The sequence below is a fragment of the Sciurus carolinensis genome, chromosome 12, assembly GCF_902686445.1.
Source record: "Sciurus carolinensis chromosome 12, mSciCar1.2, whole genome shotgun sequence".
NCBI classification, from domain to species: domain Eukaryota; kingdom Metazoa; phylum Chordata; class Mammalia; order Rodentia; family Sciuridae; genus Sciurus; species Sciurus carolinensis.
In genome coordinates this window covers 114,907,630-114,924,077 of record NC_062224.1, presented here as the reverse complement: position 1 = coordinate 114,924,077, position 16,448 = coordinate 114,907,630, and the positions used below count along the sequence as shown (strand labels likewise).

Sequence of the window (16,448 nt, the reverse complement as noted above, 5' to 3'; positions counted from 1 at the left end):
CTAAGTCATGGATACTGCTCAGAGGAAAGAGGACAGCTGTGTGCATCATGTTCCTGGCAAAGGAACACTGACCAAAACTGCATCCTTGGTAATCTTGTACAGATCTGGGTTTGTGCTTTGAATTCTTCCCAACAAACCTAATTGCTTTCCTTGGGTCTTCAGTTTTTCTTAGACCAGGCTGCAGATACTAACATCTCCCAAGCCCTTTGGTTGATGGTAGTTCTTTCTCCTTACCTTATAAAGCCTCTGGCCTGTTCTGATGACAGCGAGTTTTTTTTTTTTTTTTTTTTTTTTGTTACCAGGGATTGAACCCACGAGCCACATTCCCATCCCTTTTTACATTTTACTTAGAGGCAGGGTCTTGCTGAGTTGCTGAGGCTGGCTTTTAACTGGTGATCCTCCTGCCTTAGCCTCCCAAGCGACTAGGATTACAGGCGTGTGCACTGCACCTGGCATTAACGGAGACAATCCCTCATCCTCTGGGGCTACAAATCTGGCTCCTTCCTTTCCTTAGGCTCACAGGTAAGACCTGGAGTTTGGCCCTGCTTCTGGCTTAACTCACTTTGAGGCCTCAGGCAATTTCCTTGGGTCTTCCTGGATTGTTTGTCCCCTCTGTGCCCCACAAGGATGGCACTGGTCTGCCCCTCCCTGTAGTCATTTATGGCTGGTGATGGCCATTTTTCCCATGCATCAGGCTGAAGACTGACATCCTCTCTTTTCTCTGCAGCTTCCTCTGGGGTTCTGTGTTCGCTAGCCCTGCCCTTTCCCTCAGAGGCTTGGAAGGCTCAGGGGTTCTGTGACCAAGAGACACAGCCCATCCAGCTGTCACTGCTGGGTAGAGCAGCCTCACCACCTAAGAAGCACTTCTCAGGGAAAATGTCCCTGCTGGGCATAAGGAAAGTCACACCAAATTAAGATCACGATTTGGGACTCCACATCATCTTTCATAGTCATTCAGGGCAACAAACGTTTCATCTTTGCAAACTGCCCTTAGCACGGAGGAGACATTCCTAGCAGGAAACCACCTCGCTCCCTCAGGCCTGCTGCTTCCTGATGCTCGTAGCCCCCACTCCTCCTCCCTGCTGCTGTCCCCTTTCCACAATCCTTTAGTGCTGCACAGCAAATGACAACTGTCAGCACCTCCAATCTAGAATAAAGTTCTCTCTTCAACTCCTTCTCACTTTTTGTCAGAGACCCCTATAAAAGGAATACTTCAACCCCCTCAGGACTCCCAAGAACCACTGGCCTGGCTCTTACCACAGCCCCAGGTTCTGTGCTGGATGCTTCCTGTCATCCCTGTGAGGGACACCCCCCTAAATTCTGTGTCCCATATAGAAAGAGATTCCAGAACTTAATTTTACAGATGAGGAAACTGAGCAGCTTGCTCAACACCCAGCTAAGAGGCGGCAGCCATGTTACCACGCCACACTGCCTGTGGTATCCCACATCTCAAGGCGCGCTGTCAGAAGGGGATGGTTTCTACACTTAAGCAGACTAACAAGGTCTCTCACTCTTGTCAAAGCACGTCAAAGCACGTTTCCTCCTGCTGTTGGGACCCAGACTACCCTGGCCCATTGCAGATATCGAGTTAGTGTCCTTGGTTGTTCAGTTCTTTGCAGGAAGACTACCAGCAGCTTTGCAAATGAGAATCAAGGAACATGAGCATCAGATGGCCCTCATCACTCTCCTCCGCCCCTGCTCCAGGAGCCGATTAGCTGGATCGTGCAGCCAAGCAGAGGTGGTAACTGAAGTAGAAGAGCGGGCAGGCAGGGTCCAAGCTGGCCTGCTGGGTGGCCCTCAGCCCCCAGTCCCCTGCCATTACCATGCTGCTGCCACCTCGTCTCAGGACCTGAGCTCATCTTCATGTGGCAGGGAAGGGGCTAGGTGCTGAGTTGGGGCCCTGTGCCTGCTGGGTCGCAGAAGTCCCCACCACTGGTACCCAGAGCACAGTGCAGGGACCAAGCCAGGAGATCTCAGGGAAAGAGGCAGAGATGGTGGAAGTCCACAGGTTCCCTCCGTCACAGCCAGATGCAGGCCTGGGTTTCTACTGTTTTCTCGTGGTCCTGAAGATTGAACCCAGGGCCTGGTGCATGGTAGACAAGGACCCTCCCACCGAGCTACGCCCCTGCCCAGGACTGAGGCTTTTAAGCAAACGAGCGGCCAAATGTCCCACCTGCCACTGTCCATGGGTTCCCTCAGGAAGGCCTCAGGCCTTCCGCTGCATGGAGTTTACCATGCAGCATATGAGCTTGGGTTTAGTTGGGGGTTCTGAGCTGCAAAAGCAGGTGTCTTCCAAATTCTTGGAAACCCCAGAAAGTTCTTACCCACCCGCCTCCAACACACACACCCACTTCTCCCTATAGCTCAGCTGGGCGAATGGGAATTCCTGGGTATGCAAAATGTGGCTCTAGCCACCAGATGCCCCCAGGACAGCCCCCACTGCCACCACTTCCAGGGTGCTCCATGACACCGGGTTGGAAATGCCGCTTTCTGGAGCCAGTTTTTCCTATAATCGGAACTTGACTCGTGTTAGAATCAACACGGACGTGAGGATACTTGTTCTCACCCGGGCACTCGGCATGCGCTTCGCACACAGCAGTGTGCAGGGCCCAGCAGAGCACGCGGTTGAACCTCACTCAGTAAAGAGTGAATCCTCGTGAAACGCAGTTGTTCTGGTTAGTTTAGACTAACGCCTCCGGTATCCCAGCTAGGCTGCTGTCAGCCATGGGGACCTGGAGTCCGGATCCTTTCCCTGGAGTAATTGGGAGCACTCTCCAGCCCTTGGGTCCCACGACAGTTTACTGCACTCAAAAATACTGAACAGCAACCCCTCCTGGAGATAAGATTCTGCCCTCTCCCACCTCTGCTCATGCTGATCAGGAATATGGTCCCTGTGAACAGGACAAGTGCACGGAAGAGATACATACATACAGAACACGTGAAGAAACAAGCCACCCAGCTGTGGGAGCATGGTCTGCCTGTGGGCCAGCGGCGGAAGCCCAGCGCACCTGCCCTTGTTGAGGTCAGGCACTGTGAGGGTGGCCACCCTGGGCCTCCTGGAAGATCATCTGTAAGTTGCAGGACAGGGGCCAGACAGCCACTGGTATTTGCCACACGGCCAAGACTGCCTCTCCAGGGGCCGGTGAGATGAGACCCCAAGGGACACACTTCAGAAGTAATCCACAGCAAGTTCTGAAGTACCCCCTGCTGCCCAGGCAGAGTCCTGAACTTGGCTTATGTAATCGGCCAGGCTGAAGGACAGCAAGGAGAGCCGCCACAGCAACTGCTCCAAGCCCACGCTCCAGCGGCTGCACCAACTCCACAGGGAGAGCGGCCTGGCCTCTGCGGCCACTCCCTCCCTCCCCCATCTCTCTTGATGCTGGGCACTCCATCAAGACTGTGCTCCAAACAGCAGCCACAAGGCCACGTCCAGGGCCGACTGGCAGCACCCCACACGCCCGTCAGGAAGTACACCCAAGTATACCAGAGCTGTCTGTTGCTCCAAAGAGCAGAAGCGAGAAATGATCTTGGAGACCACCGGGCCAACCCTTCACTCCCCTTTCCCATTTTACAAATGATGTCAAGAGGGAACATGGTGTCCCAAATGCCCTGTGGGGACAAAGGCAGAGCTGGGCCCAGGACCCACGATGCAACCTTAGTCCAGGTCCAGTGCTTTCTATCCTGGGGTGGCCAGGACTGCAGTAACAATAACTTGCTCCAGGAGGGTCCCCTGTGGTCTCGAGGCCGGCCCTCTTCACAGGGCACAGGTCAGGCAGAGTCCGTCCACTGAGTGTTTCCCAGCTGCTTGTTCACCTCCCTCGTCAGCCTCGGTGGGATGCAGACCTGCCCTCACCAGATGTGTTGTTTGCTTGTTTCTGAATTCTGGAGGTGAAACACCTGGTACCTGCCCTTTCTGGCTTATTTATAGTGGTTTTGCCCTTCTTTTGAAATACCAAAGAATCTGCCAGTGAGGAGGTGGCAGGAGTCCTGGCAGCCGGTGGGCCAGGTCCTGCCCAGGACTCTGCTCCCAGGCACTCCCTGTGGGCTATCTGGTACAAGTGGCCGGCCCATGCTGCCTGCCTAGAGCCCACAGAGCCCAGGATGGGCTCGCAGGTCAAGCGCTTGCTGCCCTCAGCCGCACCGGGCCACGCGCCCCAGCATCTGGGACAGTGGCTGGACTCCTGGTACAGGTTGTGAAGAGGAGAGGGCCCGGGTGGTGGTCTTCCGAGGCCTGCTCCTCCTGCATGCCACACTCCACCTGCCCTTGTGTACGTGGATGCCTCTGGTTCATCGCTGAGACCCAGGAGCACCTGCACACGGTCTCCCACAGCCACCATCCTCAGCCCTGCAGACGCACACCAGCTGCTTCCTTCCCGGTGTCTGGTGACCTGTCCCAGGCTCTGCACAGATGGCGTGGGGCTGCTTCCGAGGCCAGCATCCCTGGCTCCATCCAGCCCAGGCCGCCTGAGGCCCTCATCTCTCTTCTGCAGCTAAAACGTTCCCCTCTTCAATGCTCTGCAGCTGCAGCCTCTGACTCGCAAGGGCTCTGCTGCCTCGGCGGCCCCCAGGGCCAGCCCCTGGAGTAGTCCGTGCTGGGAACAAAACGCCCGGCAAAGCCTCCTCCCCAAATAAGTTGATTTTGGCCTCGGCCTCAATGGCTCTGGCCAAGCTGGCTGCGTAGCTGTCCAAGGACTTGTGTACTTCAGCTTTCACATGGAGAATGGAGTTCTTGGCAGCTTCTGGGGAGAAGGCAGAGAGGTTAGCAGAGGAGCCAGGACCAATGACTACCCTGCAGAGACTGTGGCTGCTGCCCTGCCCTGGGCAGGGGAGGCATGCTGGGGTGGCTGGTGGGCCTGAAGCCAGAGTCCCTGGCTTAGATCCTGGATTCCCCAACTTACTGCCCAGAAACTCTTAGAAGTTACTGAGTCTAGCTTTGGTTCCTCATCTGTAAAGAGTAGTGCTCTTTGTAGGGTCTCTGGGGTAACTGAGTGAATTCCTTTTAAGATGCTGAGCCATCTTTGAAGAGTTCTCTGCTCTTCCAAATCTCTGGATCAGAATACCATTGGTGGCTGTGACTGCCAGAGACCCAAATGCCAGCTCTCCTCTCACACTGCTCAGAGCTTCCTCAAGTCATGGGGACCCCAGGGCAGGGAGAGACATTCAGGCACTCCACCCAGGACTAGGACCACTGGCAAATGAAATCAACAGGACAGGGAGGGAGGTGGCTCTTCGATTTCGCACCCCTTGCCTTATTATCACAGATGCACTGCCTATTTTCTCTGGTTATTTTGGGGAACAGTTTGTCCTCACATTTCCTAAAGAGCAAGCAACCTACATATCCCCCTCTTTTTATTAGGACTAGGAATCAAACTCAGTGGGCCCACCACTGAGCTACATCCATTTAATCTTCTTTTTGAGACAAGGTCTCACATGAGTTCTCATTAAATTGCTGAGCTGGCCTCAAGCTTTCCATTCTCCTGCCTCAGCCTCCTCAGTTGCTGGGATCCAGGAGTGGGTCGTGGTACCAGTGTGCATCCTGCTCTCTGGAGGAAGAGACGAGAGGCACGGGTCGCCCTCCCTGCCTGTCATGGTGTCCCCCGCCAGCACCTCGCGCTCTCAGGCCTGCAGAGCTGCTCTCCCAGGGTGCAGCTGTGCAGGGCAGGCAAGGCCCTGGGTGGGCAGGGGCAGAGTGGGGTCCACTGATCATTTCTGTGAAAGTAATCACTCTAAAGCCCAAGAGCCGCTCTCGAAGCCGCCTTGTCAGGGAAGTGGGTGGTTAGGAACCCTCCTCTCTGCCCTGCACGGTCACCTCTGGCTCACTCTGAAGTCAGGGTGGGAATTAATCATGTAGAGAGAAAGCAGAAGGCATCATGTCCGACAGCTCTGCTGGGCCCGCCTTCCTGGAGCCTCACCTTCAGACCCCGCTCTCCACACAGCCAGCCGGCCTGGGGGCTGTCCTCGCCGCTCAGGCAGGGATGCTGACATGTGTGGCCAGCCGGGTGGCTCCTTTGTCATTCTTGTACTCAGCACGTCTGTAGGGAAGCTCATGCCAAGTTCCAGAGCCACAGGGGTACAGGTGGAGGAAAGTGGAGGGATGGGTACGGCAGGCGCACTTCCTGCGGGACCCCAGCGTCGCGGGCAACAATCAGGTGGCACTTTGGCTTCTACGCTTGGGGCCAACTGGAAGCAGCTGTCCTAGCGGCTAGGTCACAGGGACAACAGCACACACCCACAGGGAAAGAGGAACCCTGTTCACCCAGCCGCCATCCTGCGGGCGAGGGTGCCAGGATCTGGGCTGCGTGCCTGGAGGGGGACGGCGGCTCTCCCAGCCCTAGAGGCTGCTTGCTGAGCTGGGAGCCTCCAGACTCCAGTGAGTCCAGCAGGGCTGGGAGTCACGGCGCGGGCACAGGTGAGGGGGCCCTGGCGTGTGGGGGGCTCCCTTCCGACACGAAACCCACCTTTGATCTGCTCCACCTCGTCCTCGAACGTCACCGAGCTCCTCCTCTTGGGCGGGCAGGTGCAGTGCGCAGGCGGGGCGTCCTCCGAGGCGCAGTCCTCCAGCAGCATCACATCCGTTCCTGCACGAAGGGTGCCCGCACGGGGAGCAGCACGCCAGGGCCCCACCCCTGCTCCTCGCCCTCCCAAACCTGCCCTGCAGCACCCCCGCTGCCCCAGCGTCACTCCTTCCTGCACCTGCACAGCCCGCGGGCGCTTCCTTCCCACAGAAGCCGTGGCATCTCCTCCCGGCAGTCACCACCACCACCCACGGGCCCACATCTGCCAGCCTGGGAGGCGCGGCAGGCAGGGTGGGTGGACAGGGCCTTCTGAGTGACCTGCTTCCGTGTGAACGTCTGTCACCAGAGTTGAGACATGTGCTACATAAACACGGAGACCCGCAAGCATAAAGTTGGTTGGGAATCGAAATTCTGAAAAGGATGTTTTTGGAGCTGCGAGTGGAACACCGCTGCCCAGGCCGCTGCTCCGGGCGTGGCACTGCTGCCTTCGCGCCCCATCGGGATGGATGCCAGGTGTGGCCAGGCCTGGCCTCTTCAATGGCCCCTTGGAGACACTGGCAGCCCGTGTGAGGTGGTGCTCACCAGGCCCAGAGTTCCAGAGCAGGCTGGCGGCACACACCCAGTGTGGGCAGGGGCGCGGGTGCAGGAGCTCCTCCCTGGCGGGAGCTCAGTGAAACACGGCCCAGGGTGGGGAGCATGGAGCACGGGCTTCTCCCAGGCTGCGGGCATGGCAGACCACGGGTGACGAGGCTGCAGAGCTCGCTGGGGGGCTGCCTCCAGGCCAGGGACAGACGCCCTTTGATGCAGGGGCTGCTGCCCCCATTTGCTAAGTGGGGGACCTTGGGTTCACGAGATCCAGCAGCTGCCTAAGAGAGCGCAGCTCGCACTGGCCAGCGGGAGACCAGGGACGGAGGTGACTCCAGGCCCTCGGCCAGTGCTTATTAGAATTCAGGTAACAAATTACCTTTTGAATCAACTTCTCAGACACTTTGGGCCCAGATGACACCTCGGCAGGAGAGTGGGACCAGAGCTGCCTCCTCACAGAGGAGCAGCCGGGGCACAGAAGCAGGAGGCTGTGCTTACCTGAGTCCCGGGAGCAGCTGAAGCCAGTGTCTCCTGTGCTGCTGCTGTGGCCCAGCGGCTGTCCACCCGCCATGAGTGCCGTGAGGTGTGGGGACAGGCCCAGGTCTGAAAAGCAACATGGGCGAGTGACAGCAGCAGCTCCGAACAGTGACCGGTGGCCAACCCACACGGCCCTGCCCAGCCTCGCTGGCAAACCTCACTCCCCATCCCGAGAGGACTCGGCTGCTCCCCGTCCCGTGCTGCCCTGTCCCACCCCACCGTGGCTGGCCTCAGAGGTCTCCAGGGGAGACCGACAGTGAGGCAGGTGGGCACCTGAGGTGAGCGGTCAGCCTGCAGGACTTTGCAGGCTGCCGACCCCTGTTCCCCTCCTGAAATCCTGCTTGAATACAAAAGGGGATTTTTAGAGGCTTGAAGCCCAGAGAGGGAGAGAATGTTGAGAAGCTGGGGACATGCGGATAAGGATAAGGACACTGACCCAGGGACAGGAACTGAGGCTGGCAGGGCAGGGCAGGCAGAGGCGCCTGCTCCCTTGGCTGGGCTTGGGCACCCGAGGCTGGGCTGGTTTCCCCCAAGTCGCTCAGTCCTCACCCTCACTTTCAGTGCCCAAACCCCAGAGCGGGCAGGAGATGGCGGACCGTGAACCAGGGGCCTCAGATGCCTTGGAGACAGCTGAGGGCAGGGCCGACACAGGACACCAAGCAGCCTGGAAAGCAGGGGAGGAGTCTGCTCCACCGCCTACACCCGGGAAGGACTAGGCTGAAGCTAAAGAACTGTGCCCTGGGGGTGGCCTGCTGGGCCGCCCTGCACTCACGCCACCTGAAGGGCCAGGCGAGGACCACGGAGCTGAGGAAAGGCAAAGGCACCAGCACAGAAGACACAGTGGGCTGGGGAGTGGACCTGAGGAGGCAGTTCAAGGAGCTTAAGGAAAAGACCAGGCCTGGGACCCCCACGGCGAGAAAACGAAGGATCCATAGGAAAGAGCTGGAGCTATCAGAAAGGAACACGGACAGAAGAGCTCTAAGAGAGTGAAACGGAAGACAAAGGTCAGACTCCTGAGATCCCCCAGGAAGCCCTCTTGTCCAGCAGACGAGTCACTGCTGGTCTGCATGTGTCCCCAAAGCCCATGGTGGAGACTTCATCCCGGGCAGCAGTGCTGGGAGGCGGGCCTGAGGAACGGATGAGCCTCGCACTGCACAAGCGGGCAAGTACCTCAGGATGGGCTCCGTGGAAAAGTGAGCGTGGCCACCTTCCACATGACACAGCACGGTAGGACACAGCACAGGGGGCCTTCCCAGATGAGGACACCATGCCCCTGGGTCTCCCAGACTCCAGAATCATCTTTGTCCATTATAAATTACCTGATCTCAGGTGTTTTGTTACTGCAGCAGAAAATGGACTAAGACAACAATCTACCATAAAAGACGCTCCTGTATTCTACCATGCACTCCCAGGGGAAGCCCTCTCTAATTTCGTCCTAGTGCTTCTGAGGGTTCAAGGTCATAAAATGTACTCTTTCCTTTCTTCCCTGGAGCCGGGGAGAAAATGGTGATGGCCAAGGAATGGCAGTTCCAGCAAGCTTCCCTCAGGACTTCCTTTTTGTTGTCTTTGGGAGCCCCACAAGAAAGCCCCTTTGCTTTCCCCTTCTCTGGGCATTGGTTACAGGGCTGGGGCCAGAGGACAGCCCGAGCACCTCCCCTGCGCCTGGCCACTCCTCCAGGGTCTTGGTGCAGAACATGGCTGTGTTCAGTGGGAGGCCTGGGGTGCAGAGTGGCCTGCAGGGCCCCGCCAACTGGGATGGTGGAAGCCACAGTGGGTTTTGGACACCATCTCTGAGGCCATGGCAAACACCAGGAACACGCCATGGCGTCCAGCAGTGGGAGGAATCATCTGTGCCAGACTGTGGCACAGACTGTGGTTGGGTTGAAAGATCTGGAATCAGGGCAGCCAGGTGGTACTCCGGTCTGTTTATAAAGTTCAGTTACCCTGCAACTTTTTACATGAAACAACGCCACATCTTCTGGGCCCAATCCAACCCCTTTAAAAAAAAAAGCACAGTGGGACAGGCCTTGGGGTTTGTGGCCCCCCAGGAGCACGTGGTGAGTACAAGCTACTGATCCTTCTAGAAGCTGATACAACGGCAGGATTCCAGGGTGAAGCAGGAACCAAAAGACCTGGAGGTGCCACCGGAAAGCTACTCAGAAAAGCAGGGATGCGAGTCAAAGGCTCCAGGTCGTCCTCCTCTCCCTCCAGCCCAGGCTCCTCGAGGACCTGGTGTGGGGCATCTCCCTCTGTGTGAATGAGGCAGCCAATGGGCGCTTTGCAGCCACAGGCCCGGAGCACAGCCCCAGGTGAGAGCACTCTGTCCAGGTGTAACGGGTTGGGGGAAATCCCGGCTTAGACACGGACGGATAAGCACACCTCGGCTATGCCCGACCTACAGGCAGCCTCAGGCTCCCGGCAGAGGAGGAGCCCCAACAGCTCCTCGCTGGGACGCGTGGTGGGGAGCGCGCTCTGGGTTCAGCACTAGGAGAAGGGGGTTGGGAGCGGTTTGAAGTGACATGCGATGCCTGTGCGAAGCGTAATAAAATGAGTTCACTTGCCAACCGGCTCCGAGTCAGCAAGATGCTCGAGACAACAGGTCACACTCTCAGGACGGGTCTGGCTGGCGCAGGTCTAGTGCGAGGGAAGGGCCCCCTCGTCCCTCTGCCTGCCAGTGGCCATCTGCCAGCTTCAGACGTGTGGCTTAGCAGCCTAAGGCCACAGGCCAGCGTGGAGCACACCTTTCACCACCAGAAGCCAAGGTCCACCCAGGCTGACCACCCATTGTGAGGCAGACAGCCTCTGGGAGGGAGGCCCAGACACCCGACTCCAAGGTGAGGCCTCTTGGAACATGCTGCTGACCCCACGAGCAGAAGGTCTGGTGACCTGGCAGCAGGTGGCACTCCACAGAAAGCTTCTGCTTGAGGCAAACAGAAATGGGAGATTCAGAAGCCACTGACGGCTGAGACCTGCCGTGCCTGAGGGGCACGCTCTCGTGGGGCATCCCAGCGGGCGGGAGCTCCGGGCCTGCGGAATGTGCCTCTGCCTGTGTGCTGCTTGAAGGGACCTGTCCCCCCACTGGAGAAAGCTTTCCAGGTACCCTGCAGAGGAAGACCTACAAAACCAAGACGGAGCCCCAGGCCTTTCTTGCTGACTCTGGAATGAATCTCCCCATCCTTTCCTACGGGAATGAGGGGCCCAGAGGCAGGGTCACTGCAGAAGTTCAGGGATGGCTGTGGGCCGAAGCCTGCCCCGGACAGGACCAGCCTCCTGCATGGCCAGCGCAGGGGTGAGGCCGGGTCGGGCTGCACCCTGCCTCGTTCCCCGACTCCTCCTGCCACCAGACCCTTCCGGGAGGAACCCAGGGGACTCCCAGGGTCCTGCATCTGAAGAAGGCCAAGGCCTCAGAACCCTCATCCACAAGCTCTTCAACCCAAGCTCCCAGAAGACAGCCTTCCAGGAGGGAAGACGCGCCGGCCGCCCCGGCCTGCCAACCGGCCACCTGGCTGCTCTCCGCCTGCTCCCTTCGGAGGCTCGGGACCCTTCCAGGACGGTCGCCAGTGTCGCCCCTGAAATCTGGCCAAAGAGCAGAGGCTCCTTTTTGCCGTCTGCCCTCCCTCCTGGTTCTCCGTCTCCACTGCCTCCCTGCTCATTCTCAAGTTTGCTGGAGTAGAAAACCCATTCGTCTCGCCTAGGAGACCAGTGATTGTGCAAAATCTGAACAAATGTTGCAATCAGTGAAAGGAAGTCACGGGTGTCCTCTGGCTCACAAGTCCCCCTGGACAGATGGACGTGAGGGACAGGGTGGGCGCTTGCTGAGGGAAACACTAGGACACAGGGAGGTGTTCTTCTCCCATGACTAAAATAAAAAGTCTCGAACTTCCTTCCTCTTTCCAGGAACAACCCTCGAAAAAGGCCACGAAATGCATCTGTGTGCTGGGGTGTGGCACTGCCACGTGGGAAGCTCCCTGTCACCTCTGCCACTGAGTGTCCATGGCAATCAGGAGACATTATTTCTTTCTCCCTCTTGAGGGGAAGTGGTGACCCCTCTATTTCATGAGGGGAAATTAACTAGCTGATTGACGAGGTACCCAATGTCGCCTGGCAGGAGGTTAGACCCACAGTCTGAACTGTACCCTTGGGATCCTCCAGTGGCCGGGCCAGGTGGTGGCCTCCCTCAGACATGGTCCTGAACCTCCTCCAGTTGCCTCCTCAGAACAAGATCCACCAGTGGGTGCTAAGAACCGCTGGAGGAGAAAGGGTGATTAACAGAACCACCAGAGAAGAGAGTGCCCTACCCCGGGGTCCAGGCGGCGCGGCCAGAGCAGGACAGGCTGACCGCTTGCCCCGGCCAGGAGGAGCCACCACCCGCACGCCGTGCACCAGCCTCTCCCTGACAGTGAGGACGCGCTCCGCAGGTGGGAGAGCGCCTGCCCCCCACGCACCCGCCCTGGGTTGATCTGGGCTGCGGAAGCTCTGTACTGTTTTTCCAACCCTCCTGTAAATCTAAAATTATTTCAAGATTAAAAGGAAAAGCGGACCCCTGGCGATGGTGCTTCCTCTGGGTCTCATGGAGTGTGGTGAGACCCATTCCCAGTCGGCTGGCAGAGGGAGGGGTAGCCTGGGTCACCATGGCCATGTCCAAGTGAAGGGCTGAGGCCCGGCATGAGACCTCCCAGAGTGTCGGGGACCATGTGAAGAGACCCCTGGCCTGGGAGGGGGCTCTGGGTGTGCTCGAGGAGGGACAGCGGATGAGCCGCCAGCTGGGGGAGCCAGGAAGGGAGGAGGGGGAGGGCGGCCTGTGCGGGTGGAGCCCTGCTCTCCAGAGACGGCCCAGCCGGCCCTCAGAAAACAGACTGCTGCCTCGGGTGTCCCCAGCCTGACACTTTTGAACCGACGCTGGCGGCCTAGGTGGCAAGGCCTTGAGCTGCTGCGTCCTGAGAAGGTGCGGGCAATCCCAGGGATGCTCGTGTGCTCCTTCCCCACAGGGCATTCGTGCTTTGAGCCCGGGGGCGAGGCCACAGTCCTCAGAACACCCACCCACCAGGGCCAGAGCTGCTGAGGAGATCCCCCCCACACACACCCTGCCCGCTGGGGGGTCCCGTTACCTGTGATTCTGTTGGAGATGCTGAAGATCCTGGAGGTCCTCTGCCGCTGCACGAACGGCTCGCGGTAGTACCGGTCCCCAAAGCACATGCCCAGGAGCTCCCTGCGGACAGTCTTGTTCCAGAGTCCATAGATCAGCGGGTGGCAGACGGCACTGGTAAAGGACAGCCACGTGGCCCAGGTCTCCAGGGTTGGGGAGACATAGTTCTTCCCCCAGAGGGCCTCGGAGGTGATGACCACCATGTAGGGACCCCAGGTGACCATGAAGGCGCCGATGACCACCAGGATGGTGATGAGGGCCTTGCACTGGTTGGCTGAGTAGACCACGCCCTGGAAGGCGTTCCTCCTGCTGCCCGAGGACGAGGTGGAGGTGCTGGAGTTCTTCCTCCCGCCCCTGCGGGCGTCCTCCTCCGCGATGACCACCGTGCCGCAGTGCACCTTGCGCGCCTTGACCCTGGCCACGCGGAAGATGAAGCCGTAGCACACCAGCATGACCAGGAACGGGAATAGGGCACACCAGATCTGCCAGAAGGCCGTGTATCCGGGCTCCCGGTGCCAGGCGGCCACACACATCCACTTGAACTCGTCAAACTCCACCGACGACCACCCGAACAGGGGAGGCAGGCAGCCGACCAGCGAGTGCAGCCAGATGTAGAGGAGGGCCAGCACCGCGCGGTTCCCCGTGATCTTCATGGGGTACACCATCGGGTACAGGACGGCGTAATAGCTAGAAGGAGGAGCAGAGGCAGGACAGAGCGTCAGGGCCCCGTGCTCGCCCGGCCCTCCCGCCCTCCCGGAGCCGCAGGCCAGGCAAGGACCGCAGGACCTTCAGCAAGGGCAGGCGGGTGCTGCTTCCGGGTGGGCACAGCAGATCCCACTCAGTCACCCTGAGCCTCTGCAGGGGCCCCGAGGGTCGTGCATCTGCTGCTGCTGCTGCTTGTGATCCATTTAGATCCGTTTGCAGAGGGATCTTAAAGAACCCGAGGGAGGTCTCAGGACATGGCTCAGTGGACATTCCCTGAAAGCCTCCGTGTGTGTCCTGGACATACAGGTGACGCGTGGGGCAGGCAGACACGCAGCAGGTGGGGCCGGGGGTGGGAAAGGCCAGGCCGAACCCTCCCAGCTGTGAGTCGGGGGTCTGTGGCCCTCCTGCCACAGGCAAGGACAGTGAAGAGAAAGGAAACAGCCCCTGACATGCAGAAGAAACCCATGCCCCTGACTGTGGTCCCCAACACACGTGAGCTGCGCCTGGCAAGCCACCTTGTTCCAGAGCCAGGTCCAGGGGCAGGGGCCGACCGTGGCACGGCTCCCCAGCGGAGGGGATAGGAATGCGCTGACTCCAATCAGCAGACCCCAAGCCAGACAGCCTGCAGGCTTCACTCAAGACCCGGCCTTGAAGGGTGGGGACGCTGACCCCCAGCTGGGCTGGTGCAGAGGTGGAAGGGCAAGCCGAGCCGCTTGGTAAGGAAGGGCAGACCGTCCAGAGGCGGGCGCAAGACCCAGCCAGCAGGCAGGGGTCGGGGCCAGACGGCCTCCCGGACCTCGCCCAGGACTGGCCTTTAACCCAGGATGGGAGGGAACTTAGACCTGGGGGTTGGAAGTACCCCTTCCAGACATTCCCTCTGAGGCAACGATGCTTCCATGAGTGGACAGGGGACAGCAGTGGCCATGCCGATGCTGCCCATAGAGGCAGGATGCTGAAGTGACCGGGTACCAGATTACCCATGAGGCACCTCCTCCAGCATCGCCTTCCTGTCACCCTTGGGCACCAGAGCTGAAGTGCCACATGCCTCCCGGAGAGGCTGCCTCCGTGTCTGAACGGTATGCCTGGGGCTGCTCTGATCTCAAGCCGTGATCCAGGCCAACACCTGCCTGGGAGAGGACCCTGCTGTGGCTGCCCGGCGATGGCTCTGCTTCTGCCAGCTGTGCCCCGGCGGGCTGGCTCAGCCCCTCAGGGCCACGGTGCCTCCTCCATGCCCACCTCCTGGCCAGGCCTGCCCCCAAGTGGATGGCGCAGGGCCATGAGAGGCCAAAGGCAGTGAGGCCGAGGACTGCTCTCGCCTGTCCCCGCCCCCCGTGACCCTCAGGGACGGTGGACCTCTGAGCCCTGGGGTGACTCAAGCAGCTATTCGTCCTCTCCGCTGCCGAGTGCCCAGCTGAGACACCGACCTGCGTGCCGACACCCAGTGGAAGGGGGGTCTGCTAGGGTGGGACGGGGCACCTCCAGGACGCTCTCCTTCACTTCTCGGGAGACACAGCCCGAGACTTCCCCTCCGCACACAGTGGGGCCTCAGGACCCAGGGGTGTCCCCTGGGTGTGGGGGACCAGGCTGCTGCAGGCTAACTGTCCTGGCTCCTGCGACCAAGCCCGCTCTGCAGTCATGAAAATAATCACGGTCAACAAGCAGTCCTCTCCACGCTCTCCCGGCGGGCCTCGCACGGCTGCGATCACCACTGTACAGCCGGGCTCCGAGGGCACTCGCCGGTGAGGTCCAGCCACGGGCAGCTCCCACAGAGCAGCACGAGTTTCTTGCCTCTCAGGCAGAAAAGCCCCACGGGTCACAGCCCGGCCCCTGAGGAGCCACACGCCTGGGGCCACTTTGCTTTCAGTTCTGATTTGGAGAGGGGTTCACATGCACTGGAATGCAAGAATCTACGACTCGGTCAAGGTAAGGGACATTGCCCATCTTCCCTCCAAAAACTGGGTTCCTGTGTTCTGAACCACAGACTGGAAACTCCATTTTAAACTGAAGCTCCTGTAAACTCAAAGAAAAACGGAAGGAAAGCAAGTCCTGACGCCCCTGGGCCGACCCAGGCCCAGGAGAGGGCTGTCTGCGCTTCCCAAGCTCGGAACTCCTCCCGAGACTCTCAGTCTTTCTCGGACTACGCGCGGTTAGACACAAGCCTGCACGTGGCCCTTCAACCCAAAAGGATGTCACGGAAAAGCTATGAGGAGGCAAGTGCTCCAGCTGTGTGGCCCACACAGCCACACGGCCACAGCCACCTGTCCCACCATCGAGCTCACGCACAGCTAGAAGAGCACGGAGGCCAGCTCCAGGGGCAGCCCTCGACCTCCCTGAACGAGGTCCCCACAGCAGTGCCCTTCACCCTGCCTAGGCGGCTGTCCTCGTTACCTACTGTTTTGAGAACAGGAGTTTCATGGACCATGGTGTCGGGTGGAAGGCCTTGGCACCCCGGCAGCCCTGGCGCACCTCGGCTCAGCTCCAGGTGACCACCCGCCACACACTGGCAGCAAGGACTTGCTCACAGCGACCCTGCGGTTGGGGCTGGCTCCGGCTGCCGCTGCCACTGGTTGGCCTGGAACAGTGACACTTAAGTGGTGCCTCCCACTGCAGCCGCGGCCTCTGCTCTCTGTGGCCCATCTGTCCAGCTACCCGGATGGATTTCTTTCTTCTTCTTACTGCCTTCCTCCCGCCCTTCCTTCCTCAGTGCTGAGATGGCACCCAGGTCCTCAGGTCCGCAGACAAGCACGTCACCCTGAGCTGCACCCTGGTTCTGGGGGATTCCATTCACTAGGATTCTCAGCTGGGAATGGTTCAGCGGGACAGGATGGCATGTTTGGCAATGTCCAGGAGGTTCTGCAGTCACACCTGGGAGCAGAGGTCAGGAAGCTGTGACGTCCTGCAATGACCAGAGAGCACCTCACGCGAAGACAGACCTGGCTCAAAATCAGCAGGCCCAATCC

General features: G+C 59.4%; 1 protein-coding gene across 8 annotated transcripts in view; it reads right to left on the bottom strand.

Annotated features, from left to right (window-relative positions):
* Positions 1-318: 318 nt before the first annotated feature.
* Gpr161 (G protein-coupled receptor 161) overlaps positions 319-16,448 on the bottom strand; it is a 30,795-nt gene continuing 14,665 nt past the window's right edge. For 7 of the 8 annotated variants that reach the window (XM_047520858.1, XM_047520857.1, XM_047520855.1 and 4 more), the window contains 4 exons: positions 12,746-13,470; positions 7,599-7,703; positions 6,459-6,578; positions 319-4,739 (listed from right to left, as the gene is read on the bottom strand). In XM_047520858.1, the coding sequence (XP_047376814.1) occupies positions 4,474-4,739; positions 6,459-6,578; positions 7,599-7,703; positions 12,746-13,470 (1,216 nt within the window). In that variant the 3' untranslated portion in view covers positions 319-4,473. The remainder of the gene's footprint in view (positions 4,740-6,458; positions 6,579-7,598; positions 7,704-12,745; positions 13,471-16,448) is intronic. The other variant, XM_047520860.1, reaches the window with a different exon arrangement.